We start from the raw sequence: 23724 nt of genomic DNA on the forward strand, positions 1-23724 counted from the left end.
ATTTCACTTTGCGCTCTTAAAGTTTTAAATATCACACCTACTAGAATTTTGAAACGTACTGGGTTAACATTTTGAATCAAAATAGTAAAATTATTCTGGTCAAAAAAAGTTATTTGTAATGGAAAAGCCACAAATTCAAGATGGTGTGCATTTCTGTCAAAACGTTTATTATGAATAAAAGCAAAGGAACAAAAAAAAAACTCCACTCATGAACTTGCAAAAAAAAACTATGAAATTATCTAAAACATGTGTTTAATTGTCAAATATTCTTACAATTGCTCATAAAAATTTGTCCAATTTTTAAAAAATTCCTCTCTTTCATTATATCGTATCCTAAGAATTTTGTATATTTTAAACCTACCTATCATTCCATGAATAACAAACCAAAAATCTAATTCCAATTACATTATTAGATAACACTTTTGTCCCCTTTATGTATGTGTTTCAATTAGAATTTTATAATGAAGCGAAAATTAGTCTATCTAAAGTGAAAACTTTTTCTCACTAAAAGGCTATTTTTGTCATTTGAACTTTTAATGAAGGATAAATCGGTTACTTAATCAATTACTTGAATGGAGTTAATTTGGCATGCAAAGTGCAACTGGTGCAATAGTTCATAGAGGTTTTCTTACGTTTAACCCTTTTCTTGACCTGAGAGCATGATAAAAGGAATTAACCACAATTAATGACGACAACATAAAATCCTTTGTTAGGAATTAACCACAATTAAGTAATAAAAGGATAAAAAGGAAATAGCTTTTAAATAGGGATTTCCATCCCTCATTCTTTCTGTTGCTTGTTTCCTTGTTAGTCTAGGGGTGGCAATTCGGGTCCAAATCAGGTTGGCGGGTCGGGTTCGGGTCAACCCGTCAGAAAATCTGTTGACCCGAACCCGACCCGCCAACCCGTGACGGGTCAGGTATGCTGACCCGAACCCGAAAATTTCAGGTTGACGGGTTGGCGGGTCGACCCGAAATGACCCGAAACTTAATTTTAATTTATTAATTTATCACTGTAATTTCTAATAAAATCAATTTCTCACAAAACTAATTACATAATCAAGTAATAAAAATTTAAATAAATAATTCCAAACCAAATCTAAAATAAATTAAACACCGTAAAAGTGTTTTATCCCAAACAAAATATAAAATAAATTAAAACAATATAAAAGTAAAAAATAATATAATATATTATTTGTCCAAATATAATAATTTCAACTTCACACAAATTAAATAAATTCATTTAGGATTAAGTAATTAATGCTTTTGAAAAAAAGAATAAGTTAGTTTAGTTAGATAAAATTATTTTTATGTTTATTAAATTATTTTTAATTCGTAAACGGGTCATATCGGGTCATATCAGGTCACCACGGGTTGACCCGAAATCGACATATTTTTTTTTCGGGTTCATCGGGTCCAACCCGATTCTGACCCGAATTCCCGAAACCTCAACCCAAACCCATTAATTTCGTGTTAGGTTCGTGTCGTGTTTTCAGGTCGTGTCGAAAATTGCCACCCCTACTTGTTACATTCCCTTATTTCTCAAATCAGAACACAATTACCCCTAAAAACCATTACATTCAAGGAGATGAACCCAAGAGAAAACACCAAAAGAGGATTCTTGCCTCTTCTAAACTCTGTCAAAGTTCAGTTCAGGGAATCCACTCTCACTCCCAGTAGGCCAATGTACCAAACTATAGCGAGAAAACACTTTTGCTTTGACAAAGTTAAGTCAAGGGAAGGTTAAAATTTTAGAGAGAGAGAGAGAAGGGGAATTGGCAGATCGGTGTAATTGGGATACGGGGCAGGAGCGGTCCTCAGACGACCGCTCCTGAACGGTCTCCTCACAATAAAAAACGTGAGGAGACAAATAAGCCAAGTCAGCAAGGCTGAAGCAGGGCAGAAAAACGGCACCGTTCCAAATAAAAAAATGTTGACTTCCAAACGTGAGCAAACGGAGCAAACGGAAGAGAAGTAGATTTTGAAATTCAAGTTGAAATTTTGAATTAGCCGCAGAAAACAAAACTGAGGGAAGAGTCTTGGCGTGCTTCTGAAGGAGCTCTACTCTGACAGTCTGACCGACCGCTCACTGAAGGTAGAAAGCTGAAGTTCGAGTGGAATTCGACTTACTAGCTCTTTCTAGGTGAAGTGAGTGTAGTCTACTCTGATGAAAATAGCAATTGACAGAAAAGTGAGTGGAAAGGCAGGCGGCAAGGTAGAAGCAAACAGAGATGAAGCCAAAGTTTGGACAGAAAACTAAATAGCAGAAGCAGCTGTGGTTTTCAACTGGGTATAAGAGTATTGTATCTATTTTGAATGCGCACAAGGCAGGCAGTAAGGTAGAAGCAAACAGAGGAAGGACAAAATCTCACGAAGCCAGATTTTGTCCTTCAACTTAATAGCAGATGCAGCTACGCTCTCCGACTTCGGTGAAACATGAAGCGTATTAGCAGACCAAGGTAACATGACTGAACCATGTCAGTAACTGTGGCCAATAATTTGTCACCCAAATGCACATCTGTTAAATGAAGGATGAAATTAGAGTCACTGAAGACATAATATGAAGATGATACAAGAATAGTGAAGTTGTACTATATTAAATATATGTACCGTATCTGTGTGTGTGACCATTTAGTTTTTCAGTGATGAACTATAAAGGGATAGTAGTTTTTGGAAGACCTAGGGGTATGTATTCAAGTAAACCATCGAACGGAATTAGGGAAAGATGAGAGAAACAAAGTCACATTTAACAAGTGAATGAATGTACATCTTGTTGTAAATTAGTTACATGTTATAGCCACCGTATTACAATTGATATGAATCATTGTGCATCTAGTAATTGGTCCATGCTCATGGAGTAATATTAGTTTGTCCCTCTCTTGACCGTGTAGTGTGTATAAAATAGAGGTGTAGAGTTGAATGAGGTGAAACTGAGGAAAAGACATATATGTGAATAATAAATGGGTGAACCTTGTATTGTAAGTAAATTACATGATATAAAAAATATATTACAATGAGTAGAAAGTGATTGTTTGGCCCTCAAAATATAGAAATAGTAGAAAATGCGGAGTTGGCTTATGCGGTTGTCATTAACGAATGACATAAGGTCCAGTGAGTTAAAGAATCTAGAATCAAAATATAATCACCAGCGTGGATGTACATACAGTTAAAATAGACTTACATCGTGTGACCAATACATTACAATCCGTATAAGTTAGTGTACATGGAGTTGTATTTGTACACAGATTGTCTTAGAGTAAAAGTAAGATGATGTGAATCATTAATCATATTGATAGCGTAATAATAGAATTTGGTATACGAGTAATGTATGATTCATAACACATTATGAATGGTAATATACATTTATGTTGTCGTTTATGTACATACAATTCATGAAGTGTTGCAAATTAGGGTGTTTGATGCATAATTGGCAGGATCAGAAGTAATGGATTGCAGCAAATTGGCAGAAGATGGAACCCCTGAGTTAGGAATGGAGTTTAACAGCGAAGAGGATGCGTACAAGTTTTACAACAAATATACCTTTAAAATGGGTTTTAGTGTACGTAAAGACTATCTGAATAAAGACAAAGACGGCGTGACCACGTCTAGGAGATATAGTTGCTGCAAAGAAGGTGTGAAGCGCAAGTACGAAGGTGATGTGATGCTAAAGAGGACACGAGCTCCGACGAAAACAGGGTGTGGAGCTAAAATGGTTATTGTGTTGTTTAGAGGAACAATGAAGTACCGTGTGCATGATCTTGTTTTAGAGCATAACCATGAGTTGCACATTGCTCAATGTGCGCATATGATGCCATCACAAAGAAAAGTGAGCGAGGCTCAAGGATTCCAAGCTGAAATAAGCGAGGACACTGGGCTTTCATTGAAACAGAGCCATGAGCTTATGGGAAAGGAGGCAGGTGGGATGGGAAATGTGGGATATACTCGGGAAGACCTGAAACGATATCTTCGTACTCGACGGGAAAGGAGTTTGAAATTTGGAGAAGCAGGTAGCATGCTGAATTATTTTCAAGAGCAAACACTCGAGAATCCATCGTTTTTTCATGCCGTACAGCTGGACTATGAAGAGCAGATAACGAATATCTTTTGGGCTGATGCAGGAATGTTAATTGACTACAAATTTTTTGGAGACGTAGTCACATTCGACACAACCTACAAAACAAATAAAGAATACCGGCCACTTGGAGTGTTTGTGGGTTTTAACCAACATAGGTAAATTGTGATATTCGGTGCTGCCCTTATGTATGATGAGACTATAGATTCTTTCAAATGGGTGTTTGGTACATTTCTAGAAGCAATGTGCGAAAAGCGTCCAAGTACCATACTAACCGACCAAGATCATGCCATGGCAGCCGCTCTTTCAGTTGTTATGCCTGAAATATTTCACGGTCGATGTACGTTTCACATAAGGCGTAATTTTATGAAACATCTTGGCAATCACTACAAGGAAAATAGTGATCTTCCATACATGTTTGGTGCCTGCATGTATGAGTTTGAAGAAGTGAACAATTCAATAGGGTGTGGGAGGCGATGATGAAGAAACACAATCTTGAAAATAATGAATGGCTCTTCGGGTTGTATAAAATTCGTGATAAATGGGCAAGGTGCATGATGAAAGAAAGATGGACCGCGGGAATGCGAAGCACCCAACTCAGCGAAAGCCTAAATGCAGCAATTAAAAATCATTTGAAACTGGATCATGACCTTGTGCAGTTCTTTAGACATTTCAATCGGGTGGTTGATGAAAAGAGACATAATGAACTGATTGCGGAATATGAAATGAGGCAAAAGCTCCCCATGGTAGGGTTAAGGCAAATACCTATGCTTGTGCATGCATCAGAAACGTATTCACCAATCGTATTTGTTGCATTCCAAAATGAATATGGCGAGTCAACAGCTATGGTTATATTGAACAACAAGATGCAGCGATGTTTGTGGAGTTTGCGGTCATGAGGTATGATGGAGGACCTGAAAGAATAGTAGTATTCAATCGGAATGATCTAAGTGTACATTGCAGTTGCAAAAAATACGAGAATGAAGGCATTTTATGTGGGCACGCGTTGAAGGTGTTTGATACCGTGGGCATAAAAATAATTCCTCCTGAATACATTAAGAGGCGATGGACAAAAAGAGCTCGGGCTGGAGACTGTTTTGATCGGCGAGGACAGGAAGTTGTGGCTGATCCTAAAGTAATGATTTCAACTCGTTATCGGGAGCTCGCTCCAGCCATGATTAAGGTCGCAACTCGAGCAGCAATGTCGGAGGACACCAGCAAAGTAGCAATCACTGTCATATCCGATTTGTCAAAGAGAGTTGAGCTCCTCCTCTCAGAAAGCGAAGAGCAACCTTTGCAAAATAAAAAAAATATGAATATGGAGGAACGAGATAAAATTGAAATTTTAAATGAAACGGGGGAGGCAGTAGTAGCAAGAGGCATTAAAAAATGAGGCGGTGGGAAGAAAAGTAGAGTGATGCGAAGTTGGATCGATAAATTTGACAGAGTAAAAAGAAAATCTAGATTATCAAGAACTACACAGACTACGGTATGGATCAAATTTTGGTATTTGGGAAACATTTATGCTAAAACTAAGTTATTGTTATATTATTAACTAAAGTTTAGGTAACATTCATTATGAAATAATATTATTGCCGTGTCAATACTGTAGGTCTCAGAATCGGAGCCGACATCGGTTTCATTTGAGGAATGCATGTTTATGGGATGCCGTTCATCTACTGACTCTGTTTCAGTTAGTATAAAATGGACACGACTCTTACTTTTATTTGGATGTTTCTAACAGCATAAATAGTTACATTGATGTTACATTGTGTGATAATGTTGTTACGGTCGTCATCCCTCCTGATATACGTATTTTGTTTGTCTTATACAATGATTTGGCCCATACGAAACTTGTAGACGCATTCAATGAGTCAGACAGTGAATGGCTCTCCAAATGTTGTTGCTCCCGATATTTGATGAAAGTCAAACGGTATGCATACATTTAGTAGTTAAAATAAAACCTTCTTGTTCATGTAGTAGAGCTACCTTTTTTTCTTTAATTGTAACGGTGGGCTCCCGAAGGCTGTCAAATCATGCAAATTGTATAGTTAACGTATGCTCGCTTTAATAACGTATTATTTTTTATTATTCCAAGGTCCACCGTTTGGCTAATCAGGGGTCTCCTGCAAGTGTCCCTACAGAATGGATGTATCCCAGATTTTCTATTTTTTCCAAGCATAACTCCATCAGAAATGTCTTAATGGTCTGATATATCATTTTTGTTATAATGTCTAGTCCAATTTAACTTTATAAGTGAGCAATATAGGCACTGGTAATGATTTGTTGACAGTCGATTACTTATACTATATAATGTAGGAGGAGCGTGGGGCAATTTCAACACACTGTGATGTTGATGCATATCATGTATTTGCACCATTACCTCAGGTGACAAACTTTTATCGTTACAGCACATATTTATGTAATGTTATTAATTGGAGACTTGGACATCGTATATCATTAATCGTATGTTTTATTAATAATATTTGCTGATTTGCCATCGTTACGCATTTCAGGGAAGAAATAACACACAGGGATTGCAACTACACGTTGACGTCGCCTCCCCCCAGAATGAGGTTGATGAATGATGTGTAACTATACATTTTGAACGAGACATTAAGTGGTTGTCCCAACCTGAGAATGTTGCATATGTACGTTACAAGCAGTTAATAAGCTGTTACAACTTATTGACGAGGTTATACAGGCACCATTGATGTTTCACTCTTTTCAAATTTAGACAAGTGGATTACAATTGTAATCGCATCTAGTGTTAGTAGTCATCAATAGTCATCAATAGTAGTCATCTAGTGTAATCGCACAGGGATTGCAACTACACGTTGACGTCGCCTCCCCCCAGAATGAGGTTGATGAATGATGTGTAACTATACATTTTGAACGAGACATTAAGTGGTTGTCCCAACCTGAGAATGTTGCATATGTACGTTACAAGCAGTTAATAAGCTGTTACAACTTATTGACGAGGTTATACAGGCACCATTGATGTTTCACTCTTTTCAAATTTAGACAAGTGGATTACAATTGTAATCGCATCTAGTGTTAGTAGTCATCAATAGTTTGTATTGGGTTGTATAAAATTGTTAGAAAATTATAAAGTTGGTAGAAAATTGAAGTAACAATTTTACAATAGAATTGAACGTGTTTTTTGTGATCGGATATTTTTAACTAAATCGACCATAACAGTTGAATGGTTGTCGTGATATGTATATCATTCTACTACATTCAATTGCATACCTTAATAACATATTTATTGGCATAGATCACACCGTTAAAGGTACGATGTATAAGATAACACAATCTAAAGTCTAAATTGTCTTGATTTTGTTATGATGATAAATTCGAATTATTATTGGGTTATTTTTATAAAACATTATCATTTAGGCCATTTGTTTTGCATCGCTTGACGAATTTAGTGCACCATTGACATGATATATCACAGGCACATCAATTGGTATTACAAGTTTTTAGGTTAATTAAATTATGGTCAAGTCAGGTCATGACCACATGTTGGTAATAGGTGCGCATAAGAAAATGATTCCTTGGAGAACTAATTTGTAACGTTAAAATGAAGTTTTACAATGCAACAAAAAGGAAGAACGAACAGTACACAATGGGTTACAACCAGTTAGGGATCTGTTACTATTACGTTACAACTAGTTACGACTGAGTAACATGCATGATTAATATCCAAATATGGTAAGCAATTTGTTTGAGTAGAGATTATAATGAGTATAGTTTTACCGCTACCCTAACAAACATTGAACTACATCCCTTGTTATCAGTTGTATCCCATACAACACCTGGGAACGCCGTCATGCATTAGACAATGGGGTATGTACCTTTGAAAGTCATCGTCGCTTGATTCAGTAAAATCAGATAGGTCCGGATCGGATATAAGCATGGGATCTGCTAAAATGTGCTGAACATCAAAATATTTTCCAATACCATGTCTTTTTGCGACTTGGATCTCGTGAAACCTGTGAAGCCTACGCTCCATCTGCATAATTTCTCACTGTAGTCTATGTAATACGCTTGCATCATTGGTTTGTGGTCCTATAACAAGATCCGCCTACCTTGTTCTCGGGACGCGGAGGCCATGCCAGCGACAAAATACCTCTAATTCCATTCTTCGCTCACGAACAGGCTCCCATATGGGTTCATGGTCCATAACGGAATAGCCAGACGGTAGATGATTATTGACGGTATTTTTAAAAATGTGACCAGCTAGTCCCAGAGAATTGTTGGTGTTAAGTGGAGCGTTCTTGAACTCGCGTTTGGTACCATATAAAATCCTCCCATCTGGTGTTTCGTACTTGCTGATGGCATTTGTTGGACCCAACGATACTTTCCGTCTTTTTTGCCGAACATTTGATGGTGAGCTTGTATGAGATCCTTCGTTTGTGGATTGCATGACTATGCTGATACCTACTACTTTTTGGTTGGATGAAAGAAAGGATCTGCTGATAAAGAAATAGGTGGGAGAAAAAAAGAGGTAGAAATTTTTAACGGAGCACCTGTTTCAGATCATGCATAGTAAATGGTTTCTTCTGGCAACTTGACCAACTGCTTGCTACGTCACTTCATGCTGTTCTCCACGGGATAGTACTCCTGGGTGAGTAGATGAAGGCATGGCAACCGCCTATTAACGAGAGAATAGACTCAACGTTTGGTCAAATGTATAGTGTGTGGATGAAATAATGGTTCAATTCGATTGGATCATGACCTGTACTCCGATAACAATTGGGTCATGAATACCCAGTTATACGTCAGTCACCTTACTTTTCAAGTGTAACAAGAAGTTACAACCAGCATATGTACATTACAAGAAATTAATAAGCTGTTAACGCTTATTGATGTGCTTGTACAGGCACCTTGTCATTTGCTTGTATGTTAAAACTTAGACAATTTGTTTATAATTGTATTAATGATAAGTATTATAGATAGTATTGCAGGCACTTCAATAGGTAGTACTCCTTCAGTACAGAAATGAACTTACAATTGGCGGCTCGGCTTGGTTCAACGTGACCACATAATAAGTAACAGTTTCGCAGAAGAATATGATACTTCGTTGGGACAAGTAATTTGAAAGTAGGGTAACTAATATTTAAAATGCCACAAATTTTGATTACGCCATGTACCATTTTGAGTTACAACTAGTTATATATATGTTACAATTCATTACAACTAATGAATTTGCAATCGGCAGTTTTTCGTCTTATCTAGTTAAAACTAGTGATATTACAACTAGAAATTTCCTGATATTACAACTAGTGATACTACAACTAGTTAATATCCGATGAACCTTTCCTCTTCTCTTGTTTGTGCAATTGCACTTGGCACAAACAACAAGTCCTCCCCCCAACACATAAAATTTCATTAGACACTTTAGTAAGTGTCTAATGAGAACATAAAGATGGTCGATTCGAACCCCAAAACAATTGATGTAGCGAGGCCTTCTGGAACATCTCATTAAATTAGCGAGATCTTCTCGAACATCATACAACCTACTGGCTGCTATTTGGCACCCAAGAACTTGATTTTTGTGTGAACCCTCTATTGATGACACTGCAATTGAAGTTAGAGGCGGGTTGAAGAATACTAATAATAAATTTCAGGCACGGGTTCATTGCCACCATTCAGTAGAATGATATGGGAAGTGTGAAGTAATTTAAAATGAAAGGTGGACGGAAAAATTTTTGTTGTTGAGGGATATACTACTGCACTCGCGCCCTTTTATAGTCCATCGGACCCGAACAATGTGCTAAAATATCACTGGACAATGCATTCCAGGGCAAACAATTTTGTCATGGCAGTGGAAGCTATAGAGTTCGATGCATGCCATTGAACTGTGTCGCATCTGTTCAGACAATAAAACAAATTATGCAGCTTTTGTCATGAAATGACCTGTACACCAATATTAAGGGTCATGTGGATAAACAGTTACACATTAGTGACCTGTACATTTCACTATGTACGGATTGCGTTACAACCAGTTAGCTGTATGTTACAATTTATTATAACTAATGAATTTGCAATCAGCAGCATTTCGTCTGCTCTATTTAAAACTGAATAATATTCCAACTAGATATTCCCCGATATTACAACTAGTGATAATACAACTAGTTAATATTCGATGAACCTTTTCTCTTCTCTTGTTTGTGCTATTGCCCTTGGCAGAAACGATAATTCCTCCCACTGACACATTAAATTTCTTAGACACTTTATTAAGTATCTATTGAGAATAGTTACGAACCCCAAAACATTGCGTAGCGAGACCTTCTCGAACATCTCATTAAAATAGTGAGATCTTCCCGAACGCATAAGAGGGCAACTAGTACATCACGGGAGAAGAGACTGTAGACCCACATGCAATGCCTGAACCATGTCGGATAAGTTTTGTTACGTACAAAATGCCAGATTTGTAGTACCGACAGTGAATATACGTGTTACGTGCTGTTGCTAATCGTTTACAGACTTCAACATATGTTTGCAGCTTTTATCATGTTTTGGTCCTGTACACCATCTTTTAAGAGAGCACCTATATACAGAGTTACACATTAGATTCATGTACGTTTCACTGTGTGCATACACAGTTACACTGTCACAGGGAGGTATGACAGCCCAAAACAACAGTTTCTTAGCCAAGAGTCAGATGTGTAACACTCTATGGCCTTGGTCAGTATATGACCCAAATTTACTACCTCTATGAGCGGTTCGTACCTCCTTCTGCTCCAATGCTCTATAGGGGATTTCAAATTCGACTAGAAATTTTATATATGTTGTAACTCAGAACGAACAAAGAGGTAAATAAGAACTTATAAATTGTAACAATATATGAACAGTTTGTCAATCGTATGGACAAAATGTTGAACTATATTTTTAGTATCGATACTCTTAATAAGTGTTACGTCGTGTCACTAATCAACATCAGAAAATAAAATAAATTTTACAGTTTTTATCATGGTAAGACCTGTATTGCAACATTAAGGGTACCGATGTGAATACAGAGTTACACGTCAGTGACCTTAATTTCGACAATATGCATACACAGTAATACGTAAAACATTGTGCATAAAATCTCACAATGAATGTCAGTTTTTTGGCCCAGAGTCAGATGTGTAAAACTGAATGGCCTTGGTCATTCAATGACCCACAATGTGATAGTACCTGAATAAGCACCTCTTTCTGCTCCTGATGCTTTATTAAAGATTTTCAATTTGACAACTAATTTCCTTGAATGTTGTAACTTAGGACGAACAAAGCTGTAAGTAAGAACGTACGAATTGTAACAATTTACAATTAAGGTAACCATTTGTGCATCATTATACAATTCATAGTTTCAATTAGTTGGAGTCATTAACACAAAACAATTGAACAACACAGGTGATTTCAGATAAAAGAGCAATCATATAACTTCACAAAAAACTTTCAATGTGACTTCACCAGTTTCATTCAACTATACGACTGCATCTACTGTTAACTCTATCTTCTAGATCAACTGCCAAAATGAAAAGTCAACAGTACAAGGACGTCAGTGTAACTTTGCCTATAGAGGATACATCTCCGACAAACTACAGGCGAAGTTCATATCATATGGGTCGAAAAATTAAAAGTGCTGTCAGCAAAAAATTGCTATTAGGAGCAACAAAAAGGCGACCTCTACCGATATCGTCATGAAGGTTTTCATTTGTCGAATATCTTGTTCGATTCGGTGCACATGATACGGGAAAGAGTTTGGTTCATTTTGCACTATTCCGGGACTGTCGAAGGAGCTTTCTCTACTTATTGCTTGTCGATTAGGTGAGGGAGGGCAGTAGTTAGCCTGAACTTGCTCATGATTCCTCCCTATTGGATGACACCAAGCGAAAAAAGCACAAGTTTTTCCTTCACAGACGAAGTACAACAACCCCTTCGTTGGTTTATGTGACTCCACGATCTTCAGCCCAACCCTTTTTCCACAGTGACAGTACCGATATTGGTACCTTAACTCAGTAGATCCGCCACCAAAATTGCTCGATGAAGACATTTCAACGATCTAAAACTCCTTTTGGGCCACATAAGCTTTTGTGTTTTAACCTTTTGTTGAAGTAGTGGTTGTGTGTCGATCAGGAGCTAACACGGACCAACACACAGGTGGGAGTTTATATGTGGCAAGAAACAATATAAGCTAGCTAGTAGTAACATAATTCTGGAGAATTAGTAAGTATAGAATAAGTAACATGTTTTTTGAAAACAAACACAAAACCCGAAGTACACATAATGAATACATTTTTTTGGGTGTACTTTTATGGTAATTAATACAAATTTTGCGAGTAACTACCAATTTGTTAGGTTATGTGTTTGGGTATCCCGAGTGGGAGTAGTGTAGAAGACGTCAGTAATAGTGTGTTGGTGTTGGTTCGTAATACCAATTTAAATATGATGCTGAAAAAATTTAGCACATAATAGGATGCAGTCCAAACTTCAGACTCACAACTGCTAGAGGTTCAACGATGTAGCGTTCCAGCTTCCTACTTTTGGCAGTTCTTCCACCCCAATTCATGGGACGACTAAACATGTCAATCACCTAATCAATATCCAATAGTTTCCAAAACATGTAATTGACTGTTACAATTGGGTTTACGTATCACTAATCCAATAAATAAATTGATAATCAAACTATTTTGTAACAACGTCCAAACACATCGTAACTAACAGTTTTCAAATATCAAGTTTTGTATTAATTTTGAAACTGTGACTTCCCAAATAACTATTTTGTAACAGTATTTGAACACCCTGTAACTTTCTAATAATTATTTTGTAACAACCTACAAACACTTTGTAACTACCAGCTTTCATGTATGAAAATTTGTATTAATTTTCAAATTGTAACTTTTCAATAACTAATTTTGCAACAAACTACAAATTCACTGTAAAAAGTCTTCAAATACGGAGTATCAGTATTAATTTTTAATCTGTAACTTCCAAAATAATTTTTTTCGTAACAATCTTTAAACACACTGTAATTTCCCAATAACTATTTTATAACAATCTTCAAACACGATGTAACTAACAGTTTTTCAAACATACTGTAACTTCCCAATTAGCTTAATATGACATTAGCCTTATCTGGATGTGGTTGGAATAAAATCATACTTAATTATTATGCTCAATTCAGTTTGTCAGGTCCGCTTTATATGCAGCTGACATTGGTGTGTTATGACAGTATACCTACAAGTTTTCGATGATGACTAGCGAGAATTCAGACCCATATAGGTAGCAGCATAATGGTATAAACAGAGTTACCGTGTGTGTATATAGCTGTTACAGTCATGTTACTTGAATTAGAACCTTATGAATAATATAACTATACCAACCTTTCCGCTTTCGACCATATGACCGCAACATACGTGGTATTTCTGGCTCATGTAGATGTGACGTCGATGCACTGACGCTCAAAGGTGGTTGCACCGTTGATTGACCTTTTTCGGCAAGTTCTATGACATTTGACCCATATTGCTCCTGCTCTTGCTCTTGAAGCTGTATAATGCTTCCTTGTGTAGTTGTTGTCATGGTGGCCCCTTGTTGGTAATCAGTTACAAGAGTAGCACACGTTAAATTCTGACCCTAACAAATTTTGTTAGCCAAATCTTGGCCATTAACTGTCACAGAGGGTAACCGTCCCTGCCTTTTCTCCCTTTGGATGAGGGTCAATCCCTTTATTATTTTCAGCGTACAACTTGTCAAATTTAAAGTATTTGGTGTATATACCCATCAACTTGTATATACCCATGTCAAATGAATCGTTGCATTATTTACTGACTTGTTCATATGTCAATTATTTACTGACAAGTTACATCCAATTGCATAACGAACAAATAGCCTTACAATTGGGCGCTTGTTCTATAATTACACATTGTTCATGGTAGGTTCCAGTATAGTTGGCACAGAGTCACGACGAGCATCTTTGAACCATAGAGTCACGACACATTTGAACCAATTAATGCTCCGTTAATGTTATTACTGACATTATTCTAGTGTCAACAGAAAACCTGAATTAAATTCATAATTTATGGCCACAAATGATAAATAAACAGCACCACGATACAAATTGCTAATCAGTATTGATGCTAATGTCTCCAGAAAAACAAAACTACTGTCTCAAAAGAAAGGTCCTTCTAAGTAGACTCCAAAATAAAATTAGTTACAGCAATCCAAAAGCTGTCATATACACGTAATAATATACAAAAACATGTCAAATGCAATTTTGTGAACTTCCTTCTCTCCCAGTCATCAATACTTATAAATCAGGCATTACCAACATTCAACTGCGCCCGTTTAGGTACTTGCAGGTTTGCGAAGCTGTCCGGAAACTTTGAGTTCTCCGCTGAGTTACACAATCGAGCTGTGTATAGCACTCGATACTTGCCAACATTTTCCTATCAGCACAAGAGGTAGGAATTAGTATAGTTGAGTGTCGAGGTAACAAGCATTAAATCAATTTCAGATGGATTGTAGGGAGAAAAGGATATCAATTGTAATACCTCTGTAAGCCGAACAGCCAACCTTCCGCTCCAATGCTCTAGGAATGTCATAACGAAAACACCACTGTCACACCTGTTCACGTTGTCTTCTCATTAGTCAGTTATGGTATATATGTTGGACAAAAAACTTAGTACACGCTCTAACAATAATGACGGGAGAAGTCAAACTATTTACACTTTGTTGGGTGAGTAATGAGGGACATCGGCAACAGAAAATCCGAAACTGGAGAAGTCAATTTCCTTGCCAAACTTTGCCGCCACGACCAAACCCAGTGCACGTTTCTATATCACCAAAGATTATGTAAAACTGATTACAATCCACTAATGTGTCACTGTCATATCGTGTAATGCATTTAGCAATTTGTCCAACATACCAGTCGATTCAGTACACTAATGTCTTTGCTCTTTGCTTGATTGCTATCAGGGTCTAGCACGTGCACTTCTTTCTCTGAGACACCAAAGCTGTACACAAACCAAGACCCCTCTATGCATACTGGCACAAGTATCTGCGCCAAATGAGGTATGAAAAAGGTCAGACAGGTCATTCTACATAACCGAGTTCACACATGTTTTGAATGTTCAACAGTCACATAAGAAGTTTTGGATTAAAACTGATAATTGCATACCCAATCACAATTTGCAGGATCAACCCCCGTATTGTTATTGCGAACCTTGAAGAGCTTTAGAAGCTTAGCTGATAAGCTGGCATCAGAGAGCTTGTCGAATTTTCCCATTTTTAAAATTCCTTCCTGCAACCAATAACATAGCCGAGTGAAAGGTGCATAGAAGACATTAATAATGGTGCGTTGGATCGTAATACCAATTCAGATATGATGATGAAAAACTTTAACACAACTGTAGGATGCAGTCCAAATTTCAAACTCACAACTGCAACAGGTTCTACGATGTAGCGTTCAAGCTTCCTAATTTTGGCAGTTCTTCCACCCCAATTCATGAGACGGGCAAACATATCAATCACCTAATCAATGGCAAATGGTGATCAAAACATATAATTGAGTGTTGCTTGGGTGAGTTTACGTATGACTATTCCAATCAATAGATACATAATCAAACTTTTTCACTAAAAGTAATGAACTACTGACCCGATTAGACACATGCATGCCATTTTCCAGTGTCTTCAAGTCAAGCCGAGTCAGCGAAAATTGATACATTTGAACAAGTATGTCCCTATCACATCCAAGACACAATTAAACGATTTACTAATAATTATTACTCCTACTCCAAAACACGAAAATCTGACTAATGTATATGAACTCGAATCTCATCCATATTCAATCTGTTTTTCTATGCCATCTTATTATGAACCACACGCGTACTTATTGTAGTGAATGGATCACAAGATCGAATTAATAGTTTTGTCAAGAATCTTACTTGGGATTTTGGTCCGGATCCCATGCATATGCAGCCACATTTTTTTCATATAGGCTAACTGTCACAGGTGCTGGTAGAATGAACTCTGCTGACCGCAGAACGGTGCTCTTCTTTGTTGCACGTGTAGACTTGTGCTTCACCTCAACGTCAAGGCCTCCTACAAAAGGCAAATAACATGCATTTCATATGACATTCATTTGTTGTCGTCTAACAAATTATAAGGTATTTTGCTTCATTCTTCAGACACAATGCAATTAGCAGTCATCAAACACCAATCGATTATTTTTCAAATGCAATGTAACTGTCCTAAGAACTATTTGTACGACTCTTCAAACACACTGTAACTAACACTTTTCAAACAGTTGTGATAAATTTTCAAACACACTATAACTTCTCAATAACTAATTTGTAACAGGCTTCAATCACACCATAACAGTATGCTAAATTAACTGTTTCTAAGAGTTTTCAAATGCACTTTGACCAATAAATAAGTGAGTATCAACCTACAAACACACATTTAAACAGCCATCATTTAATATGGAGTTATGTTTTAATTTTAGAAACTGTAACTTATCTATTAATTATAATGACTAACAGTCTTCAATAACATTCAACTTTCGTCTAAATAATCACTAATGTAACAAGTTACAAACACTTCGTAACTAACATTCTTGAATTACGGACTTTGCATTAATTATGAAATAGCATCTTCCCCATTAACTATTTCGTAACAGCTTTCGAACACAGTATAACTTTCCGGTAACTATTGTACAATAATGTAAAATAAATTCCGAGACTAACGATCCCCGAATATGGAGTTTTGTATTCAATAGAGCAAACTGTAACTTTCAGGTAACTATTTTGTGACAAACTTCAAGCACACTGTAAACATTCTTCAAACATACTAATTTTTAATCTATAAGTTACCAAATTTTTTGGTAACAATTTTTAAACACACTGTAACTTTTCAATAACTATTTTGTAACATTTTTCCACCGCAATGTAACTACCATTTTTCGAAACACACTAACTTCTTAACATGAATAAAGTCATACTTTCATAATATGCCTAATTACGTTTGTTACATCAACTTCATATGTGTTTCACATCGGACAGGGTATGACAGTATGCCTAACAAGTTTTTGATGATGACAAGCGAGAGTTCAGACCATCATGATGGTATAAACACAGTTACCGTATATGATAATAGATGTTACAGTCATACTACTTGAATTAGAACCTTATGAATAATAACAGTATACCAACCTTTCCGCTTTCGACCATATGATCGCAACCTTCGTGGTATTTCTTGCTCAAGCAGATGTGACGTCGATGCAGTAGCGTGCAAAGGTGGTTGCACCGTACATTGACCCTCTTCGGCAGGTTCTATGACGTTTGACCTGTATTGCTCCTGCTCTTGCTCTTGAAGCTGTATAATGCTTCCCTGCGCAGTTGTTGTCATGGTGGTCCCTTGTTCCAATCCGCGACTGATGTTATCGGGTACGACTGATGAGGTAGGAATTGGATTCTCCACGTCCATTACATCTTCATTCAGCTCTGGGTCTGGGATACCTTCAATATTTGTCCTCGTATTGGCATCGTCTTTCTCGGCCTGCGCTGCATTATGCTCGTCTTCATCAGACCCTTCCGCATCAATTTCTTCAGCATCATCATCCTCGTCGTTGGCCCCTTCTTCGGCAGATTGAAATTCCAGCTCTTCTTCGGTATCAGGACTCTTGTGCATTGTATAGTCCTCCTGTACAGGTTTTTTTCCTTTGTCCAATGCTTCAGGCCCAGAAGTGGAAGCTTTTGCTCTCGGCTGAGAGGAGAGGATTTCTGCAATCTTCAATATCCTTCGTTGGCTACTAACAGCAATGTTATACAGCTCATTTAGCTCAGCCTGCAGTTAGATGATGAAATTATCAATCCATAAATGAGCCACATGCTCTCAACAATGGAATACAATACAGGCATATACAATAGTACATTTACGCAAAGGTTCTTAATTTAACATTTGAATTGCGGCCATAGGTTCTATAACTATAACTTATATACTAAAAAATAAAATGGTCACCCGGGATCATTGAAACTTCATACATTTATAACATGATTGGCCAAGACATCACTATATTTCTGTATTTCCATTCATGTGACTTAATTTTTAATAACTCTCTGGACAGGGATGTAATATTGGGATTGGTATCACATATTAACATGATACTACAACATGAATGAAGTTGATAGGCCTATCAATAACCAATAATGTTTCTTACAATATGCAGTAATTACGTCTAATCAAACAACAAATTTCATTAAATCATGGAACAGACCCACTTACACCGATATCGGCGTGCCCGCTGTTCATCAGCATCCCTACCAAATCAGGGGGTAGTTCAGTACTCTGCCCATCATATTCATTATCTTCCGGATCATATTGTCCAATCTTTAACAACAAATTAAACCAACCATTTCAATAGCAAAGCCACGCACTACATAGACCACTACCTTTTATATGAAATGAGGTCAACAATATATAACATTTTACCAGTTTTCCTTTTCCATAAGCTCCAAGATTTTTAATCTCAAGTGCATCCCTTTCAGAGATCAGAGCATCTGTCCATGCCTTAGCTCGCGGAGTAGTCCTCGACACTTTATGCTTCAGTATTTGTACCCGATCAAGATAATGAATCTGCAATACAATACAGCAATTAATTCAACTGTAGATAAACTTGACCACACTGTTAAAACATCATCGTAGACGCATTCATTTGAGCATAATCTAATCAATCCATCGCACTGAATTCGATAAAATGTGGAAATACAGACAGTAGTTATGAAGGCACGCAAAACTAATTGACTCTCTGGTGCACTGTGTAACAATTACAGCATATTTTCGTCATGACTACAACTGTCTAATCTTACCAGCAGAACGAAGATACAACCGCCAACGTATTGGTGCTGCTTTTCACTTTTCTTTTGCACCTCTAGCACCTTATTGCATAGTACGATCCTCACATACTCAGCCCAGTTCAATCTGGCTACCCTATCAACCAATTGCGTACAGTTCCAAAGCTTTATTTTGTGCTCGGCTCTAGTGGTTGGAGCCAGTAGACATCCACAACAAAATGCCACGAATAGTCTTAAGAATTCTTCCCCTGCATTCATGGCTACCAACTCATTTGGGAGCTCATTCCATTTGTATGTCCTACGACTTGGTCCAGTTCCCCCAACCTCGGTTGTATCGGTGTCTTCAACTGGAACGGGACCTTCGTTCGGGATCCCCAGGATTAAACTGATATCCTTTGACGTTAAAGGTAGCACACCATCTCCATGTACATTTAAACTGCTCAATGTCGGATTAAAGTTGTCAACAAGCCAGGTGGCTATGCCACTAGGAATCCAGTGACACTGTATGTCTAGCAGCCCTCCAAATCCTATGTCTCTAATCTGCTGCTTCTTAGTTTCATCGATTCGTGAAACGAAGCTTGACATCTGCTTTGGCGAGCATCGGATAGTGTACTTCTGATTCTACACCATTTTTTAGATATATGCATTAGACTAATATAAGTTTCGTATCCGTGTTTGATGAATCATGCCGTGTATTTACCTTGATTTGAACACGTGCTTTTCGCAATATCGGCTTTCCTAGACGTTCCATTTCTTTCTCATACTCTTCTTTCTCTTTCAAATACTCCTCCTTTCGCTTCCTCATTTCTTCCTCACTCAACTTATTATATGCTGCCCGGGCAATGTCATTGTACTGCATTGAATAAATTAAGTCAAAAAACACTTTAGACTAAACACAAAATAATTGCTCGTTTCACTATTTTTCCCTTAGGCACCCCATCAGTTCAATGATTCTTCAGTTTATTTTGCTAGGACAGCATACCTCGGTCAGCTTAACACCCTTCGCCGAAACCGTGTGTTGATACTCTTTCCTGTCCACATTCAAAACTCCAAAGTTATATGTGCTATTTAGTACCATTATTTTTTTCTCAAATTCAATAATCTTACCTGAACTTCATCCATGGATTCAATGGTGGGACTGGTTCTGCGACCTCGCTTGTTCCCGCTGTAACCAGTTCTTCCTCCCCACCTAAACGATCATTCCTTTTACTGCTTCTTTTCCTTCCCATCCTGCCCCTGAACAGTCAACATTGTAATGCATTATAATGATGCCAAATCTAACCTGCCAAGACCTTACGCAAGCACTGGCCACTTACCTATTCGATGAAGTGGGTGCTGCACCGTGTTCTGTACCACCACTTGTTTCGGCAAGTTCTTCTCTGTCTGCTTCCTGAAGTGTGCTTCCTGCTCGCGTTCTTGCCATGTAAACTAATGTTTTTAACAAACATATTGCACTTCAGTTCCAAAATTTTATTTCCAGCCACAGTCATAACATATCATGAAGTACTGCTAAACATAATATATGAGCATCAAATATTAGTCACGCTAGTTATAGTACAACCTGTAACATTTTTTCTCACACTCAGTAACTCATTCTTCACAGTTTGTTATTTATTCCAACTGCCACTAATCTACATAATCTGTTGTTCTACCTATCAGATTGTATTTCATCCATCAATTTCTTCTTCTATTTATTATGCTACTGTACAATACCAATGCAGTAGAATAGGGGGCCATCCAAATTTATAGTATCTTCATGAAATTCTATAGACCAGTTCTATTATTGTAACTTCTGATCTATTACGTGTAACAACTATCAAAGATGATGTCCAACCAGAACAATTATTGTACAAGTCATCTTCCTTTTCACAATTTGTTTGTCTCAATACCAAATTTTCTGGTTAATTATCCCTCATTTAGTCATTTCATAATCTATTCCCCTGCCTATCAAGTTCGATTCAATCACCTTCTCCTTTATTTATCACACTCTTCAACAATATGAATGAAGCAACAAACCCGTTAAACAATTTTACGTGTATGTTCATCCAATTTTACAGTGCACTTCTGCTAGTGTCACTACTAAATGACTGCATGTAATGACTATCCAACATGATGTGCACCTACAATAACTAGTAAGATTCTTAACCGTTATTCCACACTGACTATGCTAAACCTCATGATTTGTTATTCCGTCTGCCTCACATTGCCAACTTATAACCTACTCTCGTACTCATTCACTTCCAACCTAGAAACTTGTCTCTCTTTATGCAACTAAACCAATAACCTGTAACATCAATGTAGAAGAAAATATGAGAAGCACAACTGAGTACAAAACAGTAAAACTCTGTTATTTCTCTGTACCTGTTAAACCACAACATGTAACAATTATCCAACACTGTGTTCATGTGCACGCCCTAATACAATAAACTTACAACAATCAAGACCCAAATACGACATCTCAATTTCAAAATAACATTTCCATTAGCAAGTATGAGACGCACAACTCAGTACAAAACATTTGAACTCTATTATTTCTATGTACCTATTCAACCACAACATGTAACAATTATCCAACACTGTGTTCGTGCACACGAACTAATACAATAAACTTACACCATTCAAGACCCAAAAACGCCATCCCAATTTCATGATAACATTTTTATTCTGTTTCTGTCATGTTCCCGTTGATCCACAACTTGCATTACTTCTCCAGTTTTGTGTTTATGCATAACAACGAATGTAGCAGTGTATGCTACACTCAACGTGTTGTACTACCTACTTACCGCATACTAATTATAATCTGCACCCATTTTTTCAATACTAACTCCCGAACCCATGCACACATTTTCTCAAGCAGTTGTGCCGCACGATTTCCCCCTTCTTTCCCACTCTCACTTTGTCATGCTCAAAAACTAACACATAATACTCCTATCATGCTGCACTTACTCATTACTATACACAAAATTGTGCTCACGTGATATCCCTCTAAGCGATCATCATACTGTACGCCAACAACATCCACAAGTAAGGTCCTTCAACAAGCATGTCAATTCACACACGTTACTACATCATCGTAGGACTCAAAAAAATTTGAATACCTGACTGATTTTCGGTCGTTCACTACTCCCGCGCCTACGATCTTCCACTCTTCAACCTTGGGTTCACCTTTCTTCTTCTTATAATAAATCCGAATCACCAGAAATTTGTCCACCACTCCACCACTTCTTGCTTCTCCTTGCTATTTTTTTCCGTATCCAATGTTGCACTTCCACAGCTTTTCGCAATGTCACGCCGGAGAGTGTTGCCAATCTCGTATTTTCCCCTCTTATTTCTCCCTTCGTGGCTTTTCGCAAGCAACTGCTTCGTCTGGTTTGGGTGGGAGTCCAAGTGCGCCTTTTCATTTTCGACATTTCGCTTTGGGCGGGACTTTGCTTACTAGTGGTCATAACGTTCCGTTTCTTGCCGTTACGGTCAGCAGAGCATAACCATTTTTTTGACTGTCTCACTTAATAAAACGACGTTGTTTTGGGCCAAACTGAAGCCTTTTGACGTGGTTTATTTCTGGCCTTACCTTTCTTTTTGTGAGACAACAGCTCGGGAACGGTCAATCTGAGGCCTGTTCCCGCCCCTAATCCGCTCAAAATTCCGGTAGATTGAGCATCCACCCAATAAACTTTTCCAACTCATAGCATCAGGTTCAAATGGCATCGCTTCTATCAAGGCGAGTGCCTCACTCAGTTGCCCTGCTCGAGCAAGTATATCAATCATACAATCATAATGGTCAACCGTCGGGTCAATGCCATACTCACTGCTCATTGACTCCATGTACCGCTTGGCTTCTTCGACCAATCCACAATGGCTACACGCTGTAAGAATTGCTACAAAGGTAACGGAATTAGGCCTCACGGCAGAAGCCTGCATCCTCCCAAAATGATTAGAGCTTCGGGAGCATTGCCATGATAAGCACAAGCAGCAATCATAGAAGTCCAGGCCACGGTATCGGGATCACTGATTGATTCAAATACCCTAAATGCACAATCCAGTTGACCACATTTTGCATACATGGAAATAATTGTGCTTTTACCGTGAAGATAGGAAATCAGACCTCGTTTAATTGCATCTCTATGAGCTTGAGTTCGAAGATTCAAGTCTGCAAGTGCAGCGCATGCCTGAAAGATGCTAGTGTATATGTATTCGTTCAAAGCACCAGCTTGACTCCTCAAAGACCTAAAGACTCTAAAGCACTTCCCGAATTCACCTCCTTGGGAATAGCCAGTAATCATGGCGCTCCCCGTAACATCATTTGGTTCAGATATCTTCTCGAATGCTTGAATGGCACAATCCAAATTTGCACACTTGACATAAAAATCCACAAGAGGGGTACCCACTGAAACCTCACTTTCCAACCCAAGTTTCACAACCAAACCATGGACTTGCTGCCCCATGCCAACATCCACCAATCCAGCACACGCCTTGAGAATGATTGAGAACACTAACTCATCCAACTCAACGTCTTCCCTCAGCATCATATCAAAATGTCTCAGGGCATCATGTTGCCTCTCAGCCTGAGTAAATCCCACTATCAATCCAGTCTACGTCACCACATTCTTTTCAACCATCTTATCAAAAGCCCATTGGGCACTCTCTAAACACCCACATTTTACATACATATTGCAGAAAGCAAAGCAGTGTTCATGGACACATTTTCATCAAAGCCTGACTTTACCACAAGACAGTGTATCTGCTTCCCAAGCTCTAAATCTGACAAAGCTCTGAAAAGGTATATGTAAATTGAAGGTCCAGCATTTATTCC

At 37.8% G+C, this 23724-nt stretch overlaps 1 protein-coding gene across 1 annotated transcript; it reads left to right on the top strand.

The window, feature by feature from the left end:
• The first annotated feature begins 3444 nt into the window (after nucleotides 1–3444).
• Nucleotides 3445–6659, top strand: LOC113709914 (protein FAR1-RELATED SEQUENCE 5-like). Its single transcript, XM_027232757.2, has 6 exons — nucleotides 3445–4229; nucleotides 4535–4828; nucleotides 4915–5293; nucleotides 5684–5764; nucleotides 6391–6459; nucleotides 6588–6659. The coding sequence occupies exons 1-6, from the start codon at nucleotides 3445–3447 to the stop codon at nucleotides 6657–6659; spliced, it is 1680 nt and encodes a 559-aa protein (XP_027088558.2).
• The last annotated feature ends 17065 nt before the right edge of the window (nucleotides 6660–23724 follow it).

The sequence above is a fragment of the Coffea arabica genome, chromosome 9e (genome assembly GCF_036785885.1).
Source record: "Coffea arabica cultivar ET-39 chromosome 9e, Coffea Arabica ET-39 HiFi, whole genome shotgun sequence".
NCBI classification, from domain to species: domain Eukaryota; kingdom Viridiplantae; phylum Streptophyta; class Magnoliopsida; order Gentianales; family Rubiaceae; genus Coffea; species Coffea arabica.

Bases quoted from the DNA above. Each gene is read 5' to 3' on its own strand.
- LOC113709914 (XM_027232757.2), top strand. From the start codon at position 3,445: ATGGATTGCAGCAAATTGGCAGAAGATGGAACCCCTGAGTTAGGAATG. The intron at 4,829-4,914 runs GCAAATACCTAT...GCGAGTCAACAG, and splicing joins CTCCCCATGGTAGGGTTAAG to CTATGGTTATATTGAACAAC. The intron at 5,294-5,683 runs GTAGCAATCACT...TCAATACTGTAG, and splicing joins TGTCGGAGGACACCAGCAAA to GTCTCAGAATCGGAGCCGAC.